Source organism: Saccopteryx bilineata, chromosome X (genome assembly GCF_036850765.1).
Source record: "Saccopteryx bilineata isolate mSacBil1 chromosome X, mSacBil1_pri_phased_curated, whole genome shotgun sequence".
NCBI classification, from domain to species: domain Eukaryota; kingdom Metazoa; phylum Chordata; class Mammalia; order Chiroptera; family Emballonuridae; genus Saccopteryx; species Saccopteryx bilineata.
In genome coordinates, this window is record NC_089502.1 from 141,758,169 (window position 1) to 141,783,584 (window position 25,416).

Here is a 25,416-nt window from a genome sequence, read left to right on the forward strand (position 1 = left end):
TTTCCTTCCTTCTACTAGCTCTGGGCTTTACTTGCTGTTCTTTTTCTAGTTCTTTTAGATGCAGGGTTAAGTTGTTTATTTGAGCTTTTTCTAGCTTCTTGAGGTATGCCTGTAATGCTATAAACTTCCCTCTCAGGACTGCTTTTGCTGTGTCCCATAAATTTTGAGTTGATGTATGCTCATTATTGTTTGTCTCTAGGAATTTTTAAATTTCTTCTTTGATCTCAATGTTAACCCATTCATTGTTTAATAACGTGCTATTTAGTTTCCAAGTGTTTGAATGTTTTTCAATTTTTCTATTGTGGTTGATTTCTAGTTTAATGCCATTGTGATCAGAGAAAGTGCTCGATATGATTTCAATCTTCTTAAATTTGTTGAGCCCGCTTTTGTGCCCTAACATGTGGTCTATTCTAGAGAATGTACCATGAGCGCTTGAAAAGAATGTATATTCTGTTGTTTTAGGGTGAAAGGTTCTGAAGATATCTATTAAATCGAGTTGATCTAATATGTCCTTTAAGTCTGCTGTTTCTTTGTTAATTTTCTTTCTTGAGGATTTGTCTAATGATGTTAATGGGGTATTGAAATCTCCTACTATTATAGTATTGCTGTTGATCTCGCCCTTTAAGTCTATCAAAGTCTGCTTTATATATTTAGGTGCTCCTATATTAGGTGCGTAGATATTTATAATGGTTATATCTTCCTTTTGTATTGCTCCCTTTATCATTATGTAGTGACCTTCTTTATCTCTAACTATGGTCTTTGTTCTAAAGTCCATTTTGTCTGATATAAGTATTGCTACCCCAGCTTTTTTTTCATTTCCATTTGCGTGAAATATTTTTTTCCATCCTTTTATCTTCAGTCTGTGTGCATCTTTTGATTTAAGGTGTGTCTCTTGTAGACAGCATATGTATGGGTCCTGTTTTCTTATCCACGCAGCTACCCTATGTCTCTTGATCGGATCATTTAATCTATTAACATTTAAGGTTATTACTGATATGTAATTGTTTGTTGCCATTTTTTTTTCTTTAAAACTGTTTTTCTCTTTTGCTATATTCTTTTTTTCCCTTTGATCTGTTTACAAGAGGTCCCTTAGCATTTCTTGCAGCCTTGGTTTGGTTGCAGTGAAATCCTTGAGTTTTTTTTTGTCTGTAAAGCTTTTTATTTCTCCTTCAATTTTAAATGATAGCCTTGCTGGATAAAGTAGTCTTGGTTGTAGGTTCTTGTTCTCATTACTTTGAATATTTCTTGCCATTCCCTTCTGGCCTCAAGTGTTTCTGTTGAGAAGTCAGAAGGCATCCTTATGGGGGCTCCTTTGTAGGTGATAGTCTTTTTTTCTCTAGCAGCTTTTAATATTTTCTCTTTATCATTTAGCTTTGGTAATTTAATTATGATGTGTCTTGGTGTTGGTTTCTTTGGGTTTCTCCTTAATGGAGTTCTCTGTGCTTCTTGAACATGTGAAATGTTTTCTTGCCTTAATTGGGGGGAAGTTTTCTGCTATAATATGTTTGAACAAAGTCTCTATCCCTTGTTCTTTCTCTTCTTCAGGAACCCTTATGATGCGGATGTTATTTCTCTTCATGTTATCACAGAGCTCTCTTAGAGTTTCCTCAGACTTTTTGAGTCTCTTTTCTTTTTTCTGCTCTGCTTCCGTGCCTTTATTTATTGTGTCCTCTAACTCACTGATTCGATTCTCTGCTTCATCCATCCTGCTTTTAATTCCTTCCATTGTATTCTTTATTTCAGATATTGTATTTGTCATTTCTGTCTGATTCTTTTTTATTATTTCAATGTCCTTTTTTATATTTGTTATCTCTTTATTTAGGTTTTCGTAATGGCCATCTATGGTGGTTCTAATATCTTTGAGCATCCTAACAATCGTTATTTTAAACTCTGCATCTGGTAATTTGGTTATATCTGATTCACTTAGGTCCTTTTCTGGGGATTTCTCTTGGTTTATTTGTGTTGTATTTCTCTGCCTCTGCATTTTCTCTTCACGAGAGTGGCTGTGATCACGTGCTCGGGTGCACAAGGGTTGGTGGCCTTGGCCTTTGCCCCGGCCCTGTGTGTGACGTTATGCTCGGTCCTGAGGGCACTGGCAAGCACCTTTGCTCTGCTGCGGGTCTCCACCTGTTTCTGAGCTTTCGCCCTGCCTTTGCAGGATGATTCCACTCAAGGAACAGCTGCTAGCCTTGGCTCTACCGCCAGGCAGGGCTGCGTGCCCAAGCTCAGCTTCATAGTGGAACTCCGCCTCTTCTGGGCTTTTGGCTCCACCCTCGTGGGAGGAGCAGGCTACCAAGTCAGACAGCAAGCCTGGGTTGCAGGAGCGGGGCAGGGATGTGCTCCTCTGCCCTTGCTCGGGGCTGATTTCTACCCTTTCTGGGTTTCCCACCCTTCTCCAGGAGGCTGGATTACAGGCTGCCGGCAGCTGAGCTTGGCCGCTTTTGCACGCCCCCTTCTCCCTAGCTGGGCAAGATTGAGCTCACACCTGAGCCCAGTGTGCCCAGCCGGCTTCCGCCCCTGCTAGCAGAACCGCGCTTTTGTCTCCCGCTGCCGCCGGCTCTCCGGTGCGCCCTCAGCCGCGTGGGTGGGTGCGTTGCATTTCCGACCCCAAGACTCACTACTGTAGACCTAAAAGCTCCCTCCATCTAAGCGACTCTGCTCTGAGTGCCATGAGGGAGCTTGTTTGGCTGCTCTCCTGCTTCCCTTTGCTGGTATTGCTGTTTCCGGGGGAAATATTCACTTCAGCTTTGGGGAGTGACTCGTTCCAGGGGTTAGGGTGGCTATCTCCCAAAATGTTTTTTCCTATGCCTCCTAGATTGCACTCTCTTCCTGTTACTGTGGTTCTCTCCCCTCTCCCTCCGTCTCCAGCAGCCCCGGGTGAGTGTTTTTGAGAGAGATGTCCTGCGTGGTCCCTTTAAGAAGGATCCTGGGTCTGAGAAATCAGACTCTCTCACAAACAGTATCCTGACTTGTTTCCAGCTAAATACTGTTCTTACGCTTCTTCTAGGCTCTGGGTCTGCACGCTGGGGCTTTGTTCCTGGGGCTCAGGACCCTTCCCCCTCTGCTAAACTCATTTCCCGCCATGCGAGTCTCTCCCTGCTGCCGTTCGCTCCGAGAAGCCGGGCAGCCCTCTCCGCGTTTCCGCTTTTTCTACCAGTCTCTGTGTGGCTTCTTCAGCGTTCCTTGGTTGAAGAGTCCTTTTAGTTTAGTCCAAAGTTGGTTTTTCCAGCTGATAGTTCATAAAATTAGTTTGTAATCCACATTGGTTCTGGGAGGTAGATGCTGGTACATCCGCCTACTCCAGCGCCATCTTGTCTCTCTGTATGGTCAATTCTTGAGACTGTTCTATGTACACTATCGAAAAATTTATACTCTGGCACTTTGGGATGAAATGCCTTGTAGATGTCTATCATATTCAGTTGTTCTAGTGTTTCATTTAAGGCCAATATTTCTTTATTGATTTTCTGTTTGGATGAGCTATCTAGAGCTGTCAGTGGTGTCCCAAGGTCTCCACGTATGATTGTATTTGGTCAATTTTTGTTTTTAGCAGTCTTATATATTTTGGTGCTCCTTGGTTTGGTTCATATATATTGAGAAATGTTATGTCTTCTTGATTCAATGTCCCCTTTATCATGATGAAATGACTGTCTTTGTCTCTGATTACCTTTGCTGTCTTGTAGTCAGCATTATAAGATATAAGTATGGCTACCCCTGCTTTTTTTTTTTCGATGTTATTTGTTTGGAGTATTGTTTTCTACTCTTTCACTTTGAATTTGTTTTTATCCTTGTAGCTTAGGTGTGTTTTTTGTAGGCAGCATACAGTTGGATTTTCTTTTTTATCCATTCGGCTACATTGTGTCTTTTTATTGGTGTGTTCAGTCCATTTTTTTTAGTGTAATTATTGACACTTGCAGGTTTCCATTTGCCATTTTATATATTGCTTTCTGATAGTTTTATATTTTGTTTGGTTCTTCTCTTTTGTTTTTATATCATTTGTTTTTGTTTGGTTGTAATCCAGACTTCTTTTCTCTGTTCCAATTTTTTCCAGCCTTGTGCTTCTGTGTTGATTTTTTCAGGGTTACCATTAAGTAATGGAAAGGATATATATCATGTTCATTGTAGTACATTATCTCACTCCATCCTCCTTTGCTACTGTTATCTTTGTTCTCTTTTTTGTTTTTATTGTCACAGATTAATCTTGTTTTTATTGTGATCTTGATGGATCTTTTACTTGTAGTTTTTTTCTTTGTATCTGTTCAGAAAACCCCCTCTAGTATTTTCTGAAGTTGAGGTTCTCTAGTGATAAATTTTCTCATCTTCTCTGTATCTGTGAGTATTTTTATTTCTCCTTTGTATTTTATGGATAGTTTTGATGGGTATAGTAATCTTGGCTGGAAGTTCCTCTCTTTCAGAACTTTTTAACTACTGGGGTCCACTCTCTTCTAGCATATAGTTTTGCTGAGAAATCTGTTGATAATCTAATGGGCCTTCCTTTATATGTTGTATTCTTCTTTTCCCTGGCTGCCTTGAGAATTTTTTCTGTCATTTGTTCGTGCCAATTTCATTATGATGTGGTTTGGGGTAGGTTTTTTAGGATTAAGATAATTCGGTGTTCTGTTTGCTTCTTGAATTCAGAGCTCTAATTCTATTCACAGGCTTGGGAAGTTCTCATCTATTATTTGTTTGAATATGTTCTCCATTCCATTTTCTCTCTCTTCTCCTTCTGATATACCTATTATTCTTATGTTGCACTCTCTGATGGAGTCAGACAATTCCTGTAGGGCTTTCTCATTTTTTAAAATTTGGTGAGTTTCTCTTCTCTCTTTCTGAAGTGTCTCTAGTTGCTTGTCTTCTATGTCACTAATTCTCTCCTCTATCTGGCATATTCTATTAGCTAGCTTATCTCATTTTTAAGTTTACAAATTGAGTTTTTCATCTCTGTTTGATTCATTTTACTCGTTAGATAGATCTGTTTTTAAATTTAAAGTTACATTATTTAAATCGGCTGAACCAATTCATATTTTCTTTCTTTTTTAAGATTTATAAAATTTAACATTTTTACAAAAATTTATTTAGAAAATTAAGTGTGACATTGATAAATAAGAGTTTAGATAAACATTTCTATAACATTTGAACTGTTGATTATGTTGTTTACCCAAAGTCAAATAATTTTCTCTCACCCTATATTTATCCCTCTATAAACCTCCCATCACTCTCTGTCTCACTCCTCCCATCCTCTTTCCCTGCTAACCACTTCACTTTTATGTATGTCCATGAATCTTAGTTTTATTTCACACCTATGGGTGAAATTTCACAGTTCTTAGTTTTTTCTGATTTACTTTTCTCACTCAGTATAATGAGTGAGGGCCATCCATGCTGTCGTAAATGTCACTATGTCGTCATTTCTTATGGCCAAGTAGTATTCCATTTTATTTATCCAGTCCTCTATTGAGGGACACTTTGGTTGTTTCCTTGTCTTGGCCACTGTGAATAATGCTGTGATGGACATGGAAGTCTATGTTTTATGTATCAGTGTTTTTGAGTTTTGTAGGTTGATACCTAGTATACAGATTGCTGGGTCATATGTAATTCTACTCTAATTTTATGAGGAACCACCACATCTCCATATGGTTGTCCTAATTTGCATTCCCAGCAGCAGTTAATGAGGGCTCCTTTTTCTCTATAGCCTCTTCACAACACTTGCTAATTACCTGTCTTGTTGATAATAGCTAATCTAACAGGTGTGAAGTGGTATCTCATTGTAGTTTTGATTTGCATTTCTCTAATAGCTAGTGAAAATGAACATCTTTTCATATATCTGTTGGCCATTTGTATGTCCTTTTGGGAAAAGTGTTCAGGTCCTCTCCCATTTTTTATTGGGTTGTTTGTTTCTTGCCGAGCATTTTGAGTTTTTTCTGTATTTTGAATATTAACTGCTTATTGGAGCACTTGTTTACAAAAATTGTCTCCCATTAAATAGCCTGTCTTTTTATTTATTTATTTTTGCTGTGCAGTAGCTTTTCAGTTTGATATATTCCCATTCATTTATTTTGCCTTTACTTCTTTTGCCTTTGGGGTCAAATTAATAAATTGTTCTCTACGACCAAAGTTATTGAGCTTAGTACCTATGTTTCTTCTGTGTTATTTAACAGTTTGGAACTTATATTTAGGTCTTTGATTCATTTTGAGTTCATTTTTCTGCAGGGAGGACAAACTGTTGTCACGTTTCATTCTTTTACATGTGGCTTTTCAGTTTTCTCAGCATCATTTATTTACTTTTTTATTTTTTTGTATTTTTTCTGAAGCTCGAAACGGGAGAGACTGTCAGACAGACTCTTGCATGTGCCGGACCGGGATCCACCCGGCACGCCCACCAGGGGGCGACCCTCTGCCCACCAGGGGGCAGTGATCTTCCCCTCCGGGGCATCACTCTGTTGCGACCAGAGCCACTGTAGCGCCTGGGGCAGAGGCCAAGGAGCCATCCCCAGCGCCCGGGCCATCTTTGCTCCAATGGAGCCTCGACTGCTGCGGGAGGGGAAGAGAGAGACAGAGAGGAGGAAGAGGGGGAGGGGTGGAGAAGCAGATGGGCACTTCTCCTGTGTGCCCTGGCTGGGAATTGAACCCGGGACTTCTGCACACCAGGCTGACGCTCTTACCACTGAGCCAACCAGCCAGGGCCTCAGCATCATTTTTTTTTAAATTTTATTTATTCATTTTTAGAGGGGAGAGAGGGAGACAGAGAGAGAGAGGAGAGACAGACAGAGAAAGAGAAGGGGGAGGAGCTAGAAGCATCAACTCCCATATGTGCCTTGACCAGACAAGCCCAGGGTTTCGAACCAGCGACCTCAGCATTTCCAGGTCGACGCTTTATCCACTGCGCCACCACAGGTCAGGCAGCATCATTTATTGAAGAGCTATCTTTTCTCCATTATCTGTTTTGGCTCTTTTGTCAAAGATATTATGTCTATATATATATAGAGAGAGAGAGAGAGAGAGAGAGTCTGTAAAGTCATGGTACACTTTTGACTGGTCACAGGAAAGCAACAAAAGATGATAGAAATGTGAAATCTGCACCAAAAAGAAGGAAAACTCTCCCAGTTTAATACCTATTCAGTGCAGTTCGATGTGGGCTCACACACAGATTTTTTAGGGCTCCTTAGGTAGGTAGCTATCCCGTATAGCTTCTACAGACTCGTCACTGACTGATGGCCTACCAGAACAGGGTTTTTCCACCAAGCTGCCAGTTTCCTTCAACGGCTTATCCCACTGAGTCATGTTATTCCTATGTGGGGGCGCTTTGTTATAAACGCGCCGATATTCACGTCGCACTTTGGTCACGGATTCAAATTGAGTGAGCCACAGAACACACTGAACTTTCCTCTGTACCGTCCCACATCTCGACTGGCATGGCCGTGGGCTACTCCGCTGTATACATGGTGTGACGTCATCATCTGCGCATGCACACATGCTGCCACATCATCCTACAGATACTGGGAAGGTTTTCCTTTTACTTGGTGCAGATTTCACATTTCTCTCGTCTTTTGTTGCTTTCCTGTGACCAGTCAAAAGTGCACCATGACTTGACGGACACACTGTATATGTGGTTTTAATTCTGGGCTCTTGATTGTGTTCTTTTGGTTTGTATGTCTGTTTTTCTGCCAATACCGTGTTGTTTTGATTATTTTGGCTCTGTAGTATAATTTAAGTCAGATACTGTGAAAAAGCTTAATTATTTTTTTCTCAGGATTGCTTTGGCTCTTTGGGGTTTCTTATGGTCTCATACCATTTTGGTAATTTTTTGTTTTATTTCTTTAAAAAATAACACGGATTTTGATTGAGATTGCATTAAATCTGTATGTTGCTTAAGGTAATGTGGCCATTTTAACTATGTTGATTCTTCCAATTCATGAACATGCAATATCTTTCCATTTCATTGTCTTTTTAAATTTCTTTTAGTAATGTTTTCTAGTTTTCAGTATGTATGTCCTTCATATCCTTTGTTAAGTTTATTCCTTGGTGTTTGTTGTTGTTGCAATTGTAAGAGGAATTGTTGTTTTTAATTCATTTTTTGAAGTTTCATCATTGGTATATAGAAAAGCAGTTAAATTTTGTATATTGATTTTGTATCCTATGACTTAACTTTATTGGTTTATTGTGTCTAATTGTCTTATGGTGGAGTTTTTGGGGTCTTCTATATATAGGGTCATGTCATCTGCAAAAAGTGATACCTTTATTTCTTTTTTCCCTGTTTGCGTGCCTTTTATTTCTTTCTCTTTACTGATTGCTTTGGCTAGAACTTGCAGAACTATGTTTAAGAGTAGAGAAAGTGAGCAGCCTTGTTTTGTACCTGATTTTAAAGGAAAAGCCTTCATGTTGTCACCATTTAGTATGATATTAGCTGATGGTTTGTTACCTATGGACTTAATGATATTGAAGTACTTTCCTTCTATTCCATTTTTATTGAGTGTTTTAAACTCAAAGGGATGTTGTATCTTACTGAATGTGTTCTCTACATCTATTGATAGGATCATATGATCTTTGTTCTTTGTTTTGTTGATATGGTATATGATGTTAATCAGTTGCTGTATATTCATATATCCTTGTGTTTCTGGGATGAATTCCACTTGATGATGATGTATTGTTTTTTGTAATGTGTTGTATCTGATTTGCTAATATTTTGTTAAGGACTTTTGCAATTGTATGCATTAGAGATATTGGTCTGTAGTTTTATTTTTTCTAAATATTATCCTTGTCATGTTTTGGTATGAAGGTTATGTTGGCCTCATAAAATGTGTCAGGGTGTATTGCTTCTTCTATTTTTTGGAAGACTTTGAGAAGTATAGTCACCAAATCTTCTTAGAATGTTATGGTAGAATTCACCTTTGTAGCTATCTGGTCCTGGACTGTTGTTTTTTGGGAGATTTTTAATTGTTGTTTCTATTTCCTCCATGCTTATAGGTCTTTTTATGTTTCCCACTTCTTTGTGACTTGGTCTAGGAAGATTGCATAGTTCAAGGAATTTATTCATTTCCTCTAGGTTGTTGAATTTGTTGGCATATAATCTTTCATGATATTCTACTATGAACTTTGGTGTATCTATGATTTCTGTAGTAACTTTTCTTTCATTTTGGACTTGTTTATATGAGTTTTTTCCTTTTTTTCTTTAGTGAGTCTAGCTAGTGGTTTGTCAGTTTTATTGATCTTTTTAAAGAATCAGCTCTTTGTTGTATTAATATTTTCTGTAGTATTTTTGTTCTCCTTTTCACTTAGTTCTGCTCTAATTTTTATTATTTTCTTTCTTCTGCTGTCTTTGTTCTTTTTTTTTTTTTCCATTTCCTTTAAATGTGATTTTAGGTTGTTTACTTGGTATCTCACTTGTTTCGTGATATAACCTTGTAAAGTTATAAACTTCTTTCTTATTACCTCTTTCACTGCATCCCAGAAAATTTGATATGCTGTATTGCCATTTTCATTTATCTGTATATATCTTTTGATCTCTGCTTTTATTTCTTGTTTGATCCAGTCAGTTTTTAGAAGTATGTTGTTTAATTCCCACATTTTAATGGATTTCTTTATATTCTTTTTACAGTAGAATTCTAATTTCAAAGCCTTCTATGGTAAGAAAGTATGCTTGGTATAATATTAGTCTTCTTGATTTTGTTGATGTTAGTTTTGCACCCAATTAATGGCCTGTCCTTGAGAATGGTTTGTGCACACCGGAGAAAAATGTATTTTGGGATGAAATGCCCTGTAAATATCTAATGTCTGTTTGGTTCAGTGTGTCATTTAAGGCCAATAAATATTTCTTTATTGATTTTCTGTTTGGATAATCTATCTAATTCCATCAATGGTGTGTTGAAATCTCCAAGTATAATTGTGCTTTTATTTGCTTCTGTAAAAATAGATCAGTTAGTAGATTGTTCTATATATTTTGGTGCTTCCTGGTTTGGTTCATAAATATCAAGAAGTGTTATTTCTTCTTGATACAGTGTTCCCTTTATCATTGTGAAATGTCCATTTTTGTCTCTTTAACCTTGCTTTGTTGAAGTCAGCTTTTTCAGATATGAGTATGGCTTTTTGGATATTATTTGCTTGGAGAATTGTTTTTCAGCGTTTAATTTTGAACCTACTTTTGTCCTTGGAGCTTAGATGTGTCTCTTGAAGGCAGTGTGGTTTGGATTTTACATTTTTATCCTATCTGCTACTCTTAGTCTCTGTATTGGTAAGTTCAGTCTGTTTATATTTAGGGTCATTATTGACACTTGAGGATTTTCTGTAGCCTTTTTAGTTTTATTTTCTAATAGCTCTGTGTCTTATTTGGTTCTCTTGTTTTTATGTCAGTTTTTGTTTGGTGGTATTTCATACTTTCCCCTGTTTCTTCTTTTTTAAAGTTGTGTATTTCAGTAGTGGCTTTTTCAGGGGTGGTTACCATTAGGTTTATATTAAGAGCCCTTTGTCTTATGAGTGCTTCTGCACTGCATCTTCCTTTGCTACAGATCTTTATCCTCTCCCCTTTTATGTTATTGTTGTCACAGATTATCTTTGTTTTTATTGTGACCTTGTTGGAGCTTTTACTTGTAGTTTTGATTTGTTTTGTTCTTTGTGTCTGGTTGCATAACCCCCTTGAGTATTTCCTGCAGTAGAGGTTTTCTTGTAAAAAATTACGTCAGCTTTTGTATGTCTGTAAAAGTTTTTGTTTTTCCTTCATATTCGAAGGGTAACTGATAGATATAGTATTCTTGGCTAGTAATTCCTTTCTTTCAGTAGTTTGAATGTTGGAGTCCACTCTCTTCTGGCTTGTAGAGTTTTGCTGAGATGTCTGATGATAACCTGGTTTTCCTTTACATGTTATGTTCTTCTTTCCCCTAGCTGCCTCAAGGATTCTTTCTTTTTCATTGGTTTTTGACAATTTTATGACAGTGTTCTTGGGAGTAGGTCTTTTCAGGTTGCAATAACTTGGTGTTCTGTTTGCTTCTTGTATTTGAGGCTCTAACTTTTTCCATAGGTTTGGGAAATTCTTATCAAGTATTTGTTTGTATAAGCTCTCCATTCACTTCTCCCTCTCTTCTTCTGATATATCTATTATTCTTACACTGCTTTTTCTGATGGAGTCAGATGATTTTTATAGAGCTCTCAGTTTTTTAAATTTGTGACTCTTCAGCATCACTCATCTGTTTTTGATGTCACTGATTCTTTTCTCTGCCTGGCTTGTTCTTTTAGCTAAACTTGCTACCTCAGTCTTCAGATCATGTATTATGTTCTTCATCTCTGTTTTTAAAGTGTCAATTTTCTTGGTGAGGTATTTGTTTTGTTCATTAATTTGTTTTCTGAGCTCATTAGGTTCCCTATTAGTATCTTCTCTTATTTTGTTGAGCATTTTCGAACTTTAGTTTTTATCTTTAACTTCATTGTTTCTATGTGATTGAGATTTTTTCATTTTATTTCTGAACTACGTCTCTGTGTTGTGTAGCCGTGGTATTCAATTTATTATTTCTCGATGGCATTTGAGGGTGCTATTGTTAACCCTGATATAAAAACACTACTAAAAAAGTGAAAAAATTACCAAAAAAACCCTTAATATTTATTACAAGTAAAAGTACAAACAGAAGATTGAAAATAAACAAAATATCAAAAACAAAACACCTAGAAGCCCTGGCCGGTTGGCTCAGCGGTAGAGCGTCGGCCTAGCGTGCGGAGGACCCAGGTTTGATTCCCGGCCAGGGCACATAGGAGAAGCGCCCATTTGCTTCTCCATCCCTCCGCCTCGCCTTCCTCTCTGTCTCTCTCTTCCCCTCCTGCAGCCAGGGCTCCATTGGAGCAAAGATGGCCCGGGCGCTGGGGATGGCTCTGTGGCCTCTGCTCCAGGCGCTAGAGTGGCTCTGGTCGCAATATGGCGACACCCAGGAGGGTCACAACATGGCGACGCCCAGGATGGGCAGAGCATCGCCCCCTGGTGGGCAGAGCGTCGCCCCCTGGTGGGCGTGCCGGGTGGATCCTGGTCGGGGGCATGCAGGAGTCTGTCTGACTGTCTCTCCCTGTTTCCAGCTTCAGAAAAATGAAAAAAAACAAACAAAAAAAAAACAAAAACAAAACACCTAGAAAGTATTAAAATAAAAAATATAAACTAAAGAAAATGAAATTCAAAAGAGGAAAAGAGAAAAAGAAATAAGATAAGACGAAAAAAGGAAAAATAAATTTTGGTTTTGAGAGGTTTCTTTCAGTAGGTGCCGCTGCATTACAAAATTTATTTCTGTGAGGTTCCTGGGCTGTCCTCTGCTTAGATGTTGCTGTCACAATGATGTAGGAAGGGCCACAGACAAATTGGTTGGTAGAATGTGTTGTGAGGGCTTTACGGCTTCAGCTTTACAGCTTCAGATTTGTGTGTCTTCAGTTTTTCTACTCTATGACTCTGGAAGTGGTGATCTCAGCACACTGGGTGCTTCTCCCCTGTCTCAGTAGACCCAGGGACCAGATGCGGAACACTTCTGTTCTTCAGGGGAGAAAGTGGCTCTGAAGAGCTAGCTGTGGGGTTTGTCTTTGTCACTGTCTACACTGCAAGGTGAGGGAGGTGGGATATGGGAGGCTGGGGGGCCCATCTTAGCTTCCTGTGTCTCTGCTGAGTGCAAGAACACTTGCCATGACACTGTGTTTTGGCTCTTTTGGTTTATCTTTCCTCTGCCTTTCTATGGCACTGCTTCTCCTGGAAGAAGGAAATCCAGTCATTCTGAGTTCCCGTCTGCACCTCTTAGACAAAATCCAGAGAGCCTGAACTTTTTTCTTGTAGTCCAGCAGAGAGAAAAGTAACCCAGTAACACTGGTTTTGTTCCTTCCTCTCTCTTTCCCTCTCCTCACTGCACCACAAAGAGTTTTATCTTCTGTCCTCCCTTTTCACACCATCCCACTTTTAGTCCGTTTGGTGTTTGACTCTTTCAGTGAACCAAACGGTTCTTTCTAGGTTCACTCACCTGTGAACCTAGTTGGAGGTCCTTCTCTGTGTCATAGCTGTTCAATTTGTTGAAATTTCAAAGGGAGAGATCAGAAGTACATATCATGCTGCCATTTCTTTGAGGTCATCCTCCAGTCTCAGTTCTTATGTTTTTTTCTTCAACAGTGATTTTCTCAACATCTTTCATCTGATATCAGGCAAAAAATTCCCTAATCTTATCTATAAATTTTTATTTAATTCACATTTCAACAACAGTGCATGAAAGTTTCCTTTTCTTCACATGCTAGCCCAGGTGTGGCCAATAGTTTTTGCCCCCGGGCCAGATTAGAAAGAAAACTTTTGACAGGCCAGACGAAATATTAAAATTAAAAAATATTAAATACAAAAATGATTTAAGTAAACTAAATTTTATGTAATTTGTTTATGAATAAATGCAAATAAAAAATTAATATATATTATTTTAATAAACATATAATTACAAACCATATAAATATCCAAACTGTATCGTAACCAATCAAAACAATAATTAATAGAATGAGCTTGAAGGGGTTATATCACAAATAAAACAATTATTTCATTTTACAAATAGCCTAGACACGTTTTCAGTTATCTGCAGCTGTTGTTTATGCAACAGTGCCACTTGATTCATCACACTTGACCCCAAAAATAACGAATTGTTTGACCTTGGTTGCGCGCTGGCAAACTCCGCCTAGGTTTCACATCAGCACTAAACGTCAAACAGTTCATATCGAGTACAGACGAGTACAAAAGTTGTAAATTTTTTTTTTCTGTATTTTTCTGAAGTTGGAAATGGGGAGGCAGTCAGACAGACTCCCACATGCGCCCAACCGGGATCCACCCGGCAGGCCCACCAGGGTGTGATGCTCTGCCCATCTGGGGCGGCGCTCTGCCGCAATCAGATCCATTCTAGCGCCTAAAGCAGAGGCCATGGAGCCACCCTCAGCGCCCGGGCCAACTTTGCTCCCATGGAGCCTTGGCTGCGGGAGGGGAAGAGAGAGACAGAGAGGAAGGAGAGGGGGAGAGGTAGAGAAGCAGATGGGCGCTTCTCCTGTGTGCCCTGGCTGGGAATCGAACCTGGGACTCCTGCACGCCAGGCCAACGCTCTACCACTGAGCCAACTGGCCAGGGCCAAAAGTTGTAAATCTTTATAATGGAATTTTTTTTTAAAATAAAGAAGTATCACAAATCCATTCGACCAATTATTGGAAGTTAACCCTAGATTTGTCACATGCGGAATTCTTTTTTGTGTATCACTATCTTCTTAAATATCTCGATTTCCAGTGATCAAAGACACTTTCGCTTCTGAGATTTTAAAGTAGCAGAGAATATTAAAAATTTAATTACAGGCCACATAAACTCATTACGTGGGCTTATGTTGGCCATGCCTGTGTAGCCAATACTTATTACGTCTTGTCTTTTTGATGATAGTGATTCTAGTATATTAAAGATTATATCTCAATCTGGTTTTGAATTATTTCTCTTTGATAACTAAATGTTGATCATCGTTACATTTACCTCTTGGCCATTTGCAGATTTTTTTTGGAAAAATATTTAGTTCTTCTGTCCACTTTTAATCATATTTTTGTTGCTGTTATTGAGTTGTGTGAGTTCTTTGTATTTTTTGATGGTTTTTACAGTTTTCTCCTATTCTGTAGGTTTTTTTAGGTTAATGGTTACTTTTGCTGTGCAGAGCTTTTAAATTTGATATAGTCCTTTTTGTTGATATTTGTTTCTGTTATTTATATATTTTCTGTCATATTTCAAAATTTTTTAAGATAAAAGTCAAGGTGCTTCATCTACATTTTCTTTTAGAAAATTAATGGTATTGACTTTTATATGTAATTTTTGTCTTTGCTTTTTTGAGTTAATTTTGTAAGTTAAGGGTTCAGTTTTTCTATCAACAAACTTTTGGGTTTTTTTATCTCTTTTATCCAACATCATTTGTTGAAGAGATAAATGGTTACTTTGTTGCATATTAGTTTATTGTAAACACACAGGTTTGTATCTCAGCTCTGTGTTCTGTTCCTTCGTTCTGTACATATTTTATGCCAGTACAATATGGTTTTCATTTTTACAGCTATGTAGTGTAATTTGAATCAGGGAGTATAACATCTCCAACATTGTTCTTCTTTCTCTGGATTGCTTTAATTAATTATTACTTTTGTTAATTCATACTAACCAGAATTTTAAAAGAGTTTTCTGTTAAAATAGGACAAAAAGTTTCTCGAAGTTTTTTATCTTTCATGTTACTTGTTGACTCATGACCTCATTATTTCTTTTAAGGATATTTTAAGATGTGAAAGAATATTTAGAACTTGGAAACCTAAAATGTAAAAACTTTTGCTATTCTTTTTAACAGAATTCTGCCTTTTTATATGGCCTTGGTTTGGTTTACTTCTACTACAATGCATTTCACTGGTAAGTTGACTTATAGTAGTGCAGTTATAATAGTGTGTGTGTGTGAATAAACACAGAATATTTTAATGTCAGTAAACATACATTTCATTAGTATTATAAATATTTTTTAAGCTTCTAATCAAGTTTAGGCCTCATTGTAAACTCTCAATGAATTTCAGTTAATAGTAATTAGTATATGTCTTTCAGTGTTGAAGATTATGATAGTAATTTTTTTTTAAGTGAGAGAAGGGGAAATAGACTGACTTCCACATACGCCCAAACTGGGATCCACCTAGCAACCCCATCTGGGGTGATGCTGGAATGAACTCAGGTATTTTTAGCTCCGGAGGCTGACTACTCAGACCAACCATGGACATTCAAACCAGTTGAGCCACTGGCTGCAGGAGAGGGAGAGAAGCAGATGGTCACTTCTCTTGTGTACCCTAACTGGGGATCGAACCTGGGATGTCCATATGCCTGGCGACACTCCACCCACTGAGCCAACTAGCCAAGGCCTATGATAATAATTTTTTATTTTTGTATACATGAAATATGGAAAACTTTTTGATCTTGACTTGTGTTTTTCTGATTTATGTGCTATGAGAATTTAAAGGAAGGTGAATTGATTACATGACCAGTGGTCATAACAATGTTTTCCGTAGGTTATCCTGAATATTAAAAAGAGTTCTTAAATATGCATTGATTAGTATTTTATGTGACTTCCCAGGAGTGCATATTTAGTTTTTAGTTGGCCAATTTACTACTGATGTTCCTATTGTTTGACTTTGGGGCTTTTAAAATAGGACATATTTGGACGTATTTGATTTCTTGTTAAACTTGTGGATTATAGATGTTATAATTATTTTTTCTCTTGAATTACACATTGCTTTTAGAGGTCAAACTTAAGCCACTCCCCTTTTTATAGTGAATCTTACTTTATAAAGAGCCTATATTAGGGCCACTTTAAGGTGTTTGTAAATTTGCTGACAATCCTATTCACAGAATTTATAATCTGAACTTTGAGAATTAGAAAAGATCTTAACAATCACATAGTTTGTTTTGTTAAATTTTTTAAAAGTTATTGATTTTTAGACAGTGAGGAAGTGGGGTGGGGAAAGAGCAGGAGACAGACAGAAAGAAAGACATCAGTTTATTGTTTCACTTATTCAAGCTTTCATTGGTTGATTATTCTATGTGCCCTGACCAGGGGTTGAACAAGCAGCCTTGGCATGTTGGGTCAACATTCTAACCAACTGAGCTATCTGACCTAGGCCCAGTTACATGGATTTCTTTGATTTCACTCATAGGCAAAATTACATGTATTTATTTTTACTCTGTGTTTCTTAATTACTGATTTAATGGCAGAGCAGGCTTTGTGTTCAGGACTATTAATAATTTAAAGCATATTCCATACTGAAAGAAAAAGATGCCATATATTTAGCACAACTGTCAATGGCATTGCATTCATAGACTTCTGATCACTTTTAAATGGAAAGAGGACAGGAGGTTACAAAAGTTATAGTAGGAGTTACTAAGTTTATGTGAAGATTGTTTAGAAATAAGTGTAAAATTATACTAAGTGGAATAATTTGTTGTAGTTTGCTCTGTGTCAGACTGGAAATGTGCCTATTTTTAAACCAGTTTTTACAGCATTGTTTGTTCAAATTGATACAATCATTTTAGTGAGTCAGACAGATTTACATGAAGTCCATTGTGAGATTGGGAACAAAGAATTTTACAGTCTAATAATAGAAAAGTGCACCCCTGTTAGACAGTCTTTATATATTTAAGATAACCCATGTGCCCCCTTAATCGAAGATAAACTAAAATAGGTAGTGTAGACAAGTCAGTTTATATTGAAAATATTTATTGCTTTAAATACAGCAGTCGCCATAGATTTACAGTTGTGTTTTGCATAATCACAACTGTAAACATTCTTTGCCCACTCTGTATGTATATGGAAATGTTAATTAAGCTGGTTATGAGAGAATAGTTATGGGAAAATTATAACATTTCAAAACTCATTTTAGAATGATGTTTATATGTTTTTAACCTGAAATGCTAAATTTGATCATAAATTTCTATATAGCCAAGCAATTTTACTATGACTTATTCTAAATGAGTTACTAAAGACATGTTGTATGTTGCTTTCTGTTTAATTTGGCATGTATGTGTATAATATTTCTATTACAAATAAATTGACTTTGTATACATGTTAAAAATTTAAAATGATCTCATATATATGTTTAGGCAGTTCTTGAGATCAAAATGAACAATTTTTTTCTTTTTTAATGCTCATTAATTTAGAAAATTACATGGTACAAAATGTTTGAGTTATATCAAATGTTCTAGATTTTCTTTATTGATAATTAAAACCTGTTAAAAAGACAAATTACTAAGACAGTATGCAATTCAGAAAAAGTAGGTAGAGACAGTCTTATAAACATGGATTATTGATTTATGCAGAGGTGGCACTGCATTGCTGTTGGAGTAAGAATGGTCTTTTTCCTTGATTATTCTTTTATATAGGAATTGCATGTGAAAAAAAATAAATACTAGCCACTGTCTGTGTCATGTATGTTATAGTACATTTGGAATATATGTCATAGCAAAATGATAGAATAGATTGTCTTTTATTAATAAGCCTTTTTGACTTTAGGTAGAAGTAAAACTTCTAAAAGTTGATATATATTGAACAGGATAGGTCCATGATTAATATTCTTATACTCTTCCACACTTAAAAGACTTTCCTATTAGGCTTTTTCTAAAATGCTTCAGAATATTTAAACTGGTTATTAATACTCAGAATATTACAGAACTTTTAAATATTGTAGAAAATTTTGGGAAAGTTGAAATAAATTCATATAAGATTCTTTACTGTTTTCTGATGTCTTTTACTATACATATGCTTTATAAATTATTTGTTAAAATTGTAACAGAATATTTCTTGTACTACCAAGAAAAATACACTTAAATATTAAAATCTTACAGTTTCTTATGTTTATATTCTTTAAGGGCAATTCAAGCATTTCAGGAGGTGCTTTATGTTGATCCCAGCTTTTGTCGTGCTAAGGAAATTCATTTACGACTTGGGCTTATGTTCAAAGTGAACACAGACTATGAATCTAGTTTAAAGGTAGGTGGTTCAGGAATTTCTTAGATATGTTGTATCTGTTCATTTGGTACACGTCTGTGTGTTTAATAAGAATATTGATAAATTTGAATTTATATTAATACTAAAAAATGGATGAATTCAGGATATGAACTAAAAGATAAAAAAAGAAGGATGGATTTCAGGACACAAAGTACATATGATCCTGAGATTTGCAGAATAACTCTTCAGTGCTTTTAATTTTGTGGGTTTTTTGTTTCAAGAACATTTAATACCAGAATTTCTGATTCAGAAACAACAAATGGTTTTATTTCATTTGAGCATTTAAAACACTTTTGTGTATGTAATTGCCACTAGAGACATGAAGAGTTGGTTAGAAATGTTGTATCTGGTATCTAATAATGTCCAACTTCTAGTAGGAGGACATATGTCATAGCAAAATGATAGAATAGATTGTCTTTTATTAATAAGCCTTTTTGACTTTTAATTGGTAAGTGTAAAATGTTTGGGGAAATAATACATTATTTTCATATTAATTAAGATGGAAATGTGACTTGTCAAAACTTTTTTTTTTTTGTATTTTTCTGAAGTTGGAAATGGGGAGGCAGACAGGCTCCCGCATGCGCCTAACTGGGATCCACCCAGCATACCCACCAGGGGGCGATGCTCTGCCAATCTGGGGTGCCGCTCTGTTGCAACCAGAGCCATTCTAGTGCCTGAGGCAGAGGCCACAGAGCCATCCTCAGCGCCTGGGCCAACCTTGCTTCAGTGGAGCCTTGGCTGCAGGAGGGGAAGAGAGAGACAGAGAAGAAGGAGAAGGGGAGGGGCGGAGAAGCAAATGGGCGCTTCTCCTGTGTGCCCTGACTGGGAATTGAACTGGGACTCCTGCACTCCAGGCCGACGCTCTACCACTGAGCCAACTGGCCAGGGCGACTTGTCAAAACTTTTAATTTTTCAAACTTTCTGAGTTTGTGCTATTATTTCATAATTTCTTAAATTTTTAGTGGAACTAAGGTTTCTCTGCCTGGCAAAGGCATTGCTCTCTGAAACAATATGATTTTCTGGAGAAAAGAAAGTTTTTGTGAATTTATGACTACTTAGAATGTTTTTAATTTTTCTACATAGGTATGTTATACATTAATTTTTATAATTATTGATAGACATTAATTTGTTATTCCACTTATTTATGCATTCATTGGTTGATTTTTGAGTGTGCCCTGACTGGGGTGATGGAACCCATAATATTGGTGTCTGGGGACGATACTCTAACCAACTGAGCTATCTGGTCAGGGCTGTTATACATTATTTTTGTGACAGAGGCTCTACACACTTCTGCGGTGCTTATGTGAGAGACATTACAATTAGGACTTATTTGTAAACTCAAGATCAGTGTTTTCCTGGAGTTCAGTGAAGTTAGAAAACAGTTGTTTTATGGTTACTCTTTATTAAAGTAAAAGAATACAAATTAAAATTGTCAAAGGAAAAAAGATACAAAAAGAAGGGTCCTGTAAACAACCCATGTAAGAGTCTACTTTTCCTTTCCCTTGGTAGTCATGTGAACAGCACTTAATTCTCCCCTCAGTAATGTCATTGATTACTACATAGAGTATTATCAACCCAAGGAAATACTCAAGCCTTTCCAGGATTTTTTTCTTTTTTTCAATTATAATTTATATTCAATATTATTTTCTTGTAATTTCAAGTGTACAGCATAGTAGTTATACAATCGTTTACCTCACAAAGTGATCCCCTTGATGTTTTAAGTACCCACCTGGCACCATACATAGTTATTACAATATTTTTGACATCATTCCCTATGTTATACTTTACATCCCCGTGACTGTTTTGTAACTAACAGTTTGTACTTCTGAATCTCATCATCTTATCACCCTGTTCCCCAGCCCCATTTCCCTGTGGCTATCTATTTTCTATATCTTAAAAGTCTTTTAATTTTGTTTTTTTGTTTTATTTGTTCCCTAGATTTCACATATATTGAAATCACATGGCATTTGTTTTGTTCTATTTCACTTAGCATAATATGCACTAGAGCAGCAGTTTTCAACTGATGTACCACAGGAATTTTAAAACATGCAATGTCTATTTTGTTAGGAGTACTGACTTCCTTTCTGTTATGTGATCTAATTAAAAAATGACAACAGCCAACACAACATTAGCTATCTGGTATGACGGTGTCAAAATTAAACCTATTTTTCTTGTTATTAGATTGGCATAAAATATGTTCCTTGGTGTGCCACAGAATTTTAGTAATTAGTTTATGTGTACCATGAGATGAAAAGGGTTGAAAATGACTGCTCTAAGGTCCATCCACCCCATCACAAATGGTAAAATTACATTATATTTTATGGTTGAGTAGTATTCCACTGTACATATTACTACAGTGTTTTTATTCACTCATCTGTTGATGGATGCTAAATTGCTTCCATAGCTTGTCTGTTCTAAATAATGTTTTAATGAACACAGGGATCCATATACTCTTTCATATTAGTGTTTTGGGTTTTTTGGGCTATATTCCTAGAATTGGGATCACTGGGTCATAGGCAGTTCCATTTTTAATTTTGATCATCCTCCATAGTAGCTGAACAAATCTGCATTTTCACCAACAGTGTAAGATGGTTCCATTTTCTCCACATGTTGCAGAAACTTGTTTGTGGACCTAGTGAGGAAGACCATTCTGACAAACATGTTATCTCATGGTGGTTTTAATTTTTTCCCATTGATTTAGGAGTGAAGAGAGGAAAGGAGAGGAAAGAGGTGGAGGAAGAGAGAGAAAGGGAGAGAGCGAGAGCATCAACTCATTATTCCACTTAGTTTTTCCATTTACATAGCTGTGTATTCATTGGTTGCTTCTTTCTTGTATGTACCCTGACCAGGGTTTGAACCTGTGACCTTTACTAGCCAGTTCAGTTTTTTACTGAGCCACCTGGCCAGGGCTCTCATGATGATTTTAATTCACATTTCTCTGATGACTAGTGACAATGGCCATCTTAGTCTACTGGTCTTCTCTATACCCTCTTTAGAAAAGCACATATTCAGGTCCTCTGCTGTTACTACTTTGTTTTAATAAGTTGATATGTTTGAGTCCTTTATAAATTTGGCTATTAACCCTTTTTCAGATGCCTCATGGGTGAATAGCTTCATTCAGTTGGTTGTCTTTTTGTTTTGTTGATGGTTTTCTTTGCTGTGTAAAATCTTTTTAGTTGGATGTAGTCCCATTTGTTTATTGCTAAGAGAAACTTCAGAAATTTTATTGCCTATTTTTTTCTAGGAGTTTATGGTTTGAGTCTTACATTTAAGTCTTTGATTACTGTATTCTTTCAGTACAGTGGTTTTTTAAATGTTTTTTGTGTGCATGCATGTGTTTTAGCACACATGTTGCAGATAGGAACAGACAGACAAGAGGGGAGAGAGATGAGAAACAACAACTCATAGTTGGTGCATCTAAATTGTTCATTGACTGCTTTCTAATAGGTACCTTGACCAGGGGGCACCAACTGAGCCAATGACCCCTTGGTCAGGCCAGCAACCTTGGGCTTTAAGCCAGCAATCTTTCGGCTCAAGCTAGCCACCATGGGTCATATCTATGATCTCATGCTAAAGTGGTGACCCTGCGCTGAAGCTGCTGAGTTTGCGTTCAAGTAGCTGAGCCCACTCTTAAGCCTATGAGTCCATGCTTAAACGGTAACCTTGGGATTTCAGACCTGAGTCTTCAGTGTCCCAGTTCTATGCTCTAACCACTGCTCCACCACCTGGTCAGACTTTAAATTTTGTTGTTGTTTATTTTATTAATTTTAGAGAGAGTGAGAGAAAGACAGGAACATGACTCTGTTCTGTATGTGCCTTGACTGGGGATTGAACCAGTAACCTCTGCTCTTGTGGGTGACACTCCAATCAACTCCAGTCAGGGTGCAGTCCAGTTTGATACCAGGTGCCCTGATACTTCTAACTTTCTTCTTTGTCAAAATTTGTGTGGCTATTTGCGGTCTTTTGTGGTTCTATATCAATTTTGGATTATTGGTTGAGAGTCCTGAGAAATATGCCATTGTTAATTTGACATGAATTGCATTGAATCTTTAGATTTGCTTTGAGTAGTGTGGGCATTTAATGATGTTAATTCTTTCTATCTATGGACATGGTATATGCTCTCACTTATTTGTATCTTCTTCAGTTTCTTTCTGTAGTATCTTATGATTTTCTGAGTACTGGTCTTTTATTTCCTATGACTAGGTACCTTATTATTTTTTGATGAAGTTTTAAGTGGAATTGTTTTCTTTCTGATAGTTCTATAAAAATACAACCGATTTCTGAGCATTTATTTTATATTTTGCAACTTTACTGAATTCATTTATCAGTTTTAATAGTTTTTTGGTGATCTTTAGGGTTCTTTATATAGGGTATCATTTTTTTGTTAGTTTTTTCTTTTGGGGAGAGTTGAAGATAGAAAGGGAGAAAGGTGAGAAGCATCAACTTGTAGTTGCAGGCACTTTATTTTTATTTTATTTTATTTTTTAAGTGAGAGAATGGGACATAGAGAGGAAGACTCTCACATGCACCCTGACTGGGAACCACCTGGCATCTCTTGTCCGGTGTCTCTGCTCAAACCAATTGCGCTATCTTCAGTGCCTGATGCTGACACTTTATCCACTGTGCTACTACCTCTCTGGCTATGTACAGTATTATAACATTTGCAAATAATGACAGTTTTACTTCTTCCTTTTCTACGTGGGAAACTGTTTATTTCTTTATTTCTTTTTGGATTCTAAATGATAACCTTGCTAGGTAAAGTAGTCTTGATTGTAGCTCCTTACTTTTCATGACTTTGAATATTTCATGCCAAATCTCCACTAGCCAGAAGTGTTCTGTTGAGAAATCAGCTGATAGTCTTATGGAAACTGCTTTGTAGCTATCTTTTTCATGCTGCTTTTAAGAATCTCTCTTTGTCTTTAACTTTACCATTTTAATTATGATGTCTCAGTGTGTGGGCACTTTAAATAAATCCTGATTGAGACTTTGTGCCTCCTGGACTTGTCTGACTTTTTTCTTAACCAGATTATGAAAATTATCAGCCATTATTTCTTCAAATAGGTTTTATAGTCCTTGTTTAGTCTTGTTTCTTTTTTGTTTTTGTTTTTAGAACTTGTATAATGCAGTGGTTGTTAATGCTTGCTGTTGTTCTAGAATTCTTTTTTTTTTTTTTTTTTACAGTATTCCTCCGAAGCTGTAAACGGGGAGAGACAGTCAGACAGACTCCCGCATGCGCCCGACCGGGATCCACCCGGCACGCCCACCAGGGGGCGATGCTCTGCCCCTCTGGGGCGTCGCTCTGCCGCGACCAGAGCCACTCCAGCGCCTGGGGCAGAGGCCAAGGAGCCATCCCCAGCGCCCGGGCCACCTTCACTCCAATGGAGCCCCTGCTGCGGGAGGGGAAGAGAGAGACAGAGAAGAAGGAGGGGGGTGGAGAAGCAAATGGGCACTTCTCCTGTGTGCCTTGGCCGGGAATCGAACCCGGGTCCCCCGCACGCCAGGCTGACGCTCTACCGCTGAGCCAACCGGCCAGGGCCTGTTGTTCTAGAATTCTTTTAGGTCTTCCTCAGTTTTAAAATTCTTTATTTTTCCCCCACTGCTCTGCTTGGGTGTCTACTCTGGTAATGTCCTTTTTTTTTTTTTTTTTCTTCCATTTTTCTGAAGCTGGAAACAGGGAGAGACAGTCAGACAGACTCCCGCTTGCGCCCGACCGGGATCCACCCGGCACGCCCACCATGGGGGGACGCTCTGCCCACCAGGGGGCGATGCTCTGCCCATCCTGGGAGTTGCCATGTTGCGACCAGAGCCACTCTAGCGCCTGGGGCAGAGGCCACAGAGCCATCCCCAGCGCCTGGGCCATCTTTGCTCCAATGGAGCCTTGGCTGCGGGAGGGGACGAGAGAGACAGAGAGGAAAGCGCGGCGGAGGGGTGGAGAAGCAAATGGGCGCTTCTCCTGTGTGCCCTGGCCGGGAATCGAACCCGGGTCCTCCGCACGCCAGGCCAACACTCTACCGCTGAGCTGACCGGCCAGGGCCTGGTAATGTCCTCTTAATTGCTGATTTGAGCCTCTGCTTTATTTAACCTGCTTTTGATTCCTTGTAGTGCATTCTTTATTTCAGATATTGTATTTGTCATTTGTGACTGGTTCTTTTTTTGTTGTTTCTTTTTTAATCTCCTCGTTTTGTCTCTGTGTGTTAGGTAAATCTTCTGTGACTCCCAATGTTAGGTGTACTCTAATGTAGATGTCTTGTTGGTCTCAGTGGCACAGTCTTTCAGGTCCCATGAGTTTGGTGTTCCAGGAATGTTTCTTGTAGGTTATGTGTACCCTTCTGTTGTAGTTGTATCTTGAATGCTGTTGCCCCTTTTGTGGGTTGAGTTAATTCTTCAAGATGGCTGACTATTAGGATAAATCTAGATTATTATGTGTGAGTCACTGGAAAGGGTTGCTCCTCAAAGGTGTAGTGTTTCTAGGGGCTGGTGCCTGCTAAAATACTCTTTGGGTATGATACTTGGGTAGCTGTTTGGGTTGAGCTCTGGTGTGGTTTGAAACCTACAACTGGTTGTGTTGGTTCTAGGTCCAGTTAGTTTAGGTTGTTAGTATGATGTGTTTTGTGTAATTTCTCTTGGCTTCCTGTCTGGAGCTACCAGGGTAGTCACTGTTTGGGGATGCATTGACTAGGCCTGGATGTGCATGGGAGGTACCAATCTGTGTACAAGAGTTGGATTCCTATAGTGTACAACTGGGGGCTGGTTTATAAAAGGCCCCAGACTCCTTGGGGTCTCTCTTTAACTGTCAGCTACTCTACTTCCCCAGTAGGTTTCCTGGTCTTCTTCTAGAGCAGGGGTAGTCAACCTTTTTGTACCTACCACCCACTTTTGTATCTCGATTAGTAGTAAA

General features: G+C 37.8%; 1 protein-coding gene across 1 annotated transcript in view; it reads left to right on the forward strand.

The window, feature by feature from the left end:
- LOC136316767 (lysine-specific demethylase 6A-like) overlaps positions 1-25,416 on the forward strand; it is a 318,159-nt gene that overhangs the window by 136,932 nt on the left and 155,811 nt on the right. Inside the window, 2 exon segments of the mRNA XM_066248929.1 lie at positions 15,327-15,385; positions 18,380-18,500. Coding sequence (XP_066105026.1) covers positions 15,327-15,385; positions 18,380-18,500 — 180 coding nt within the window.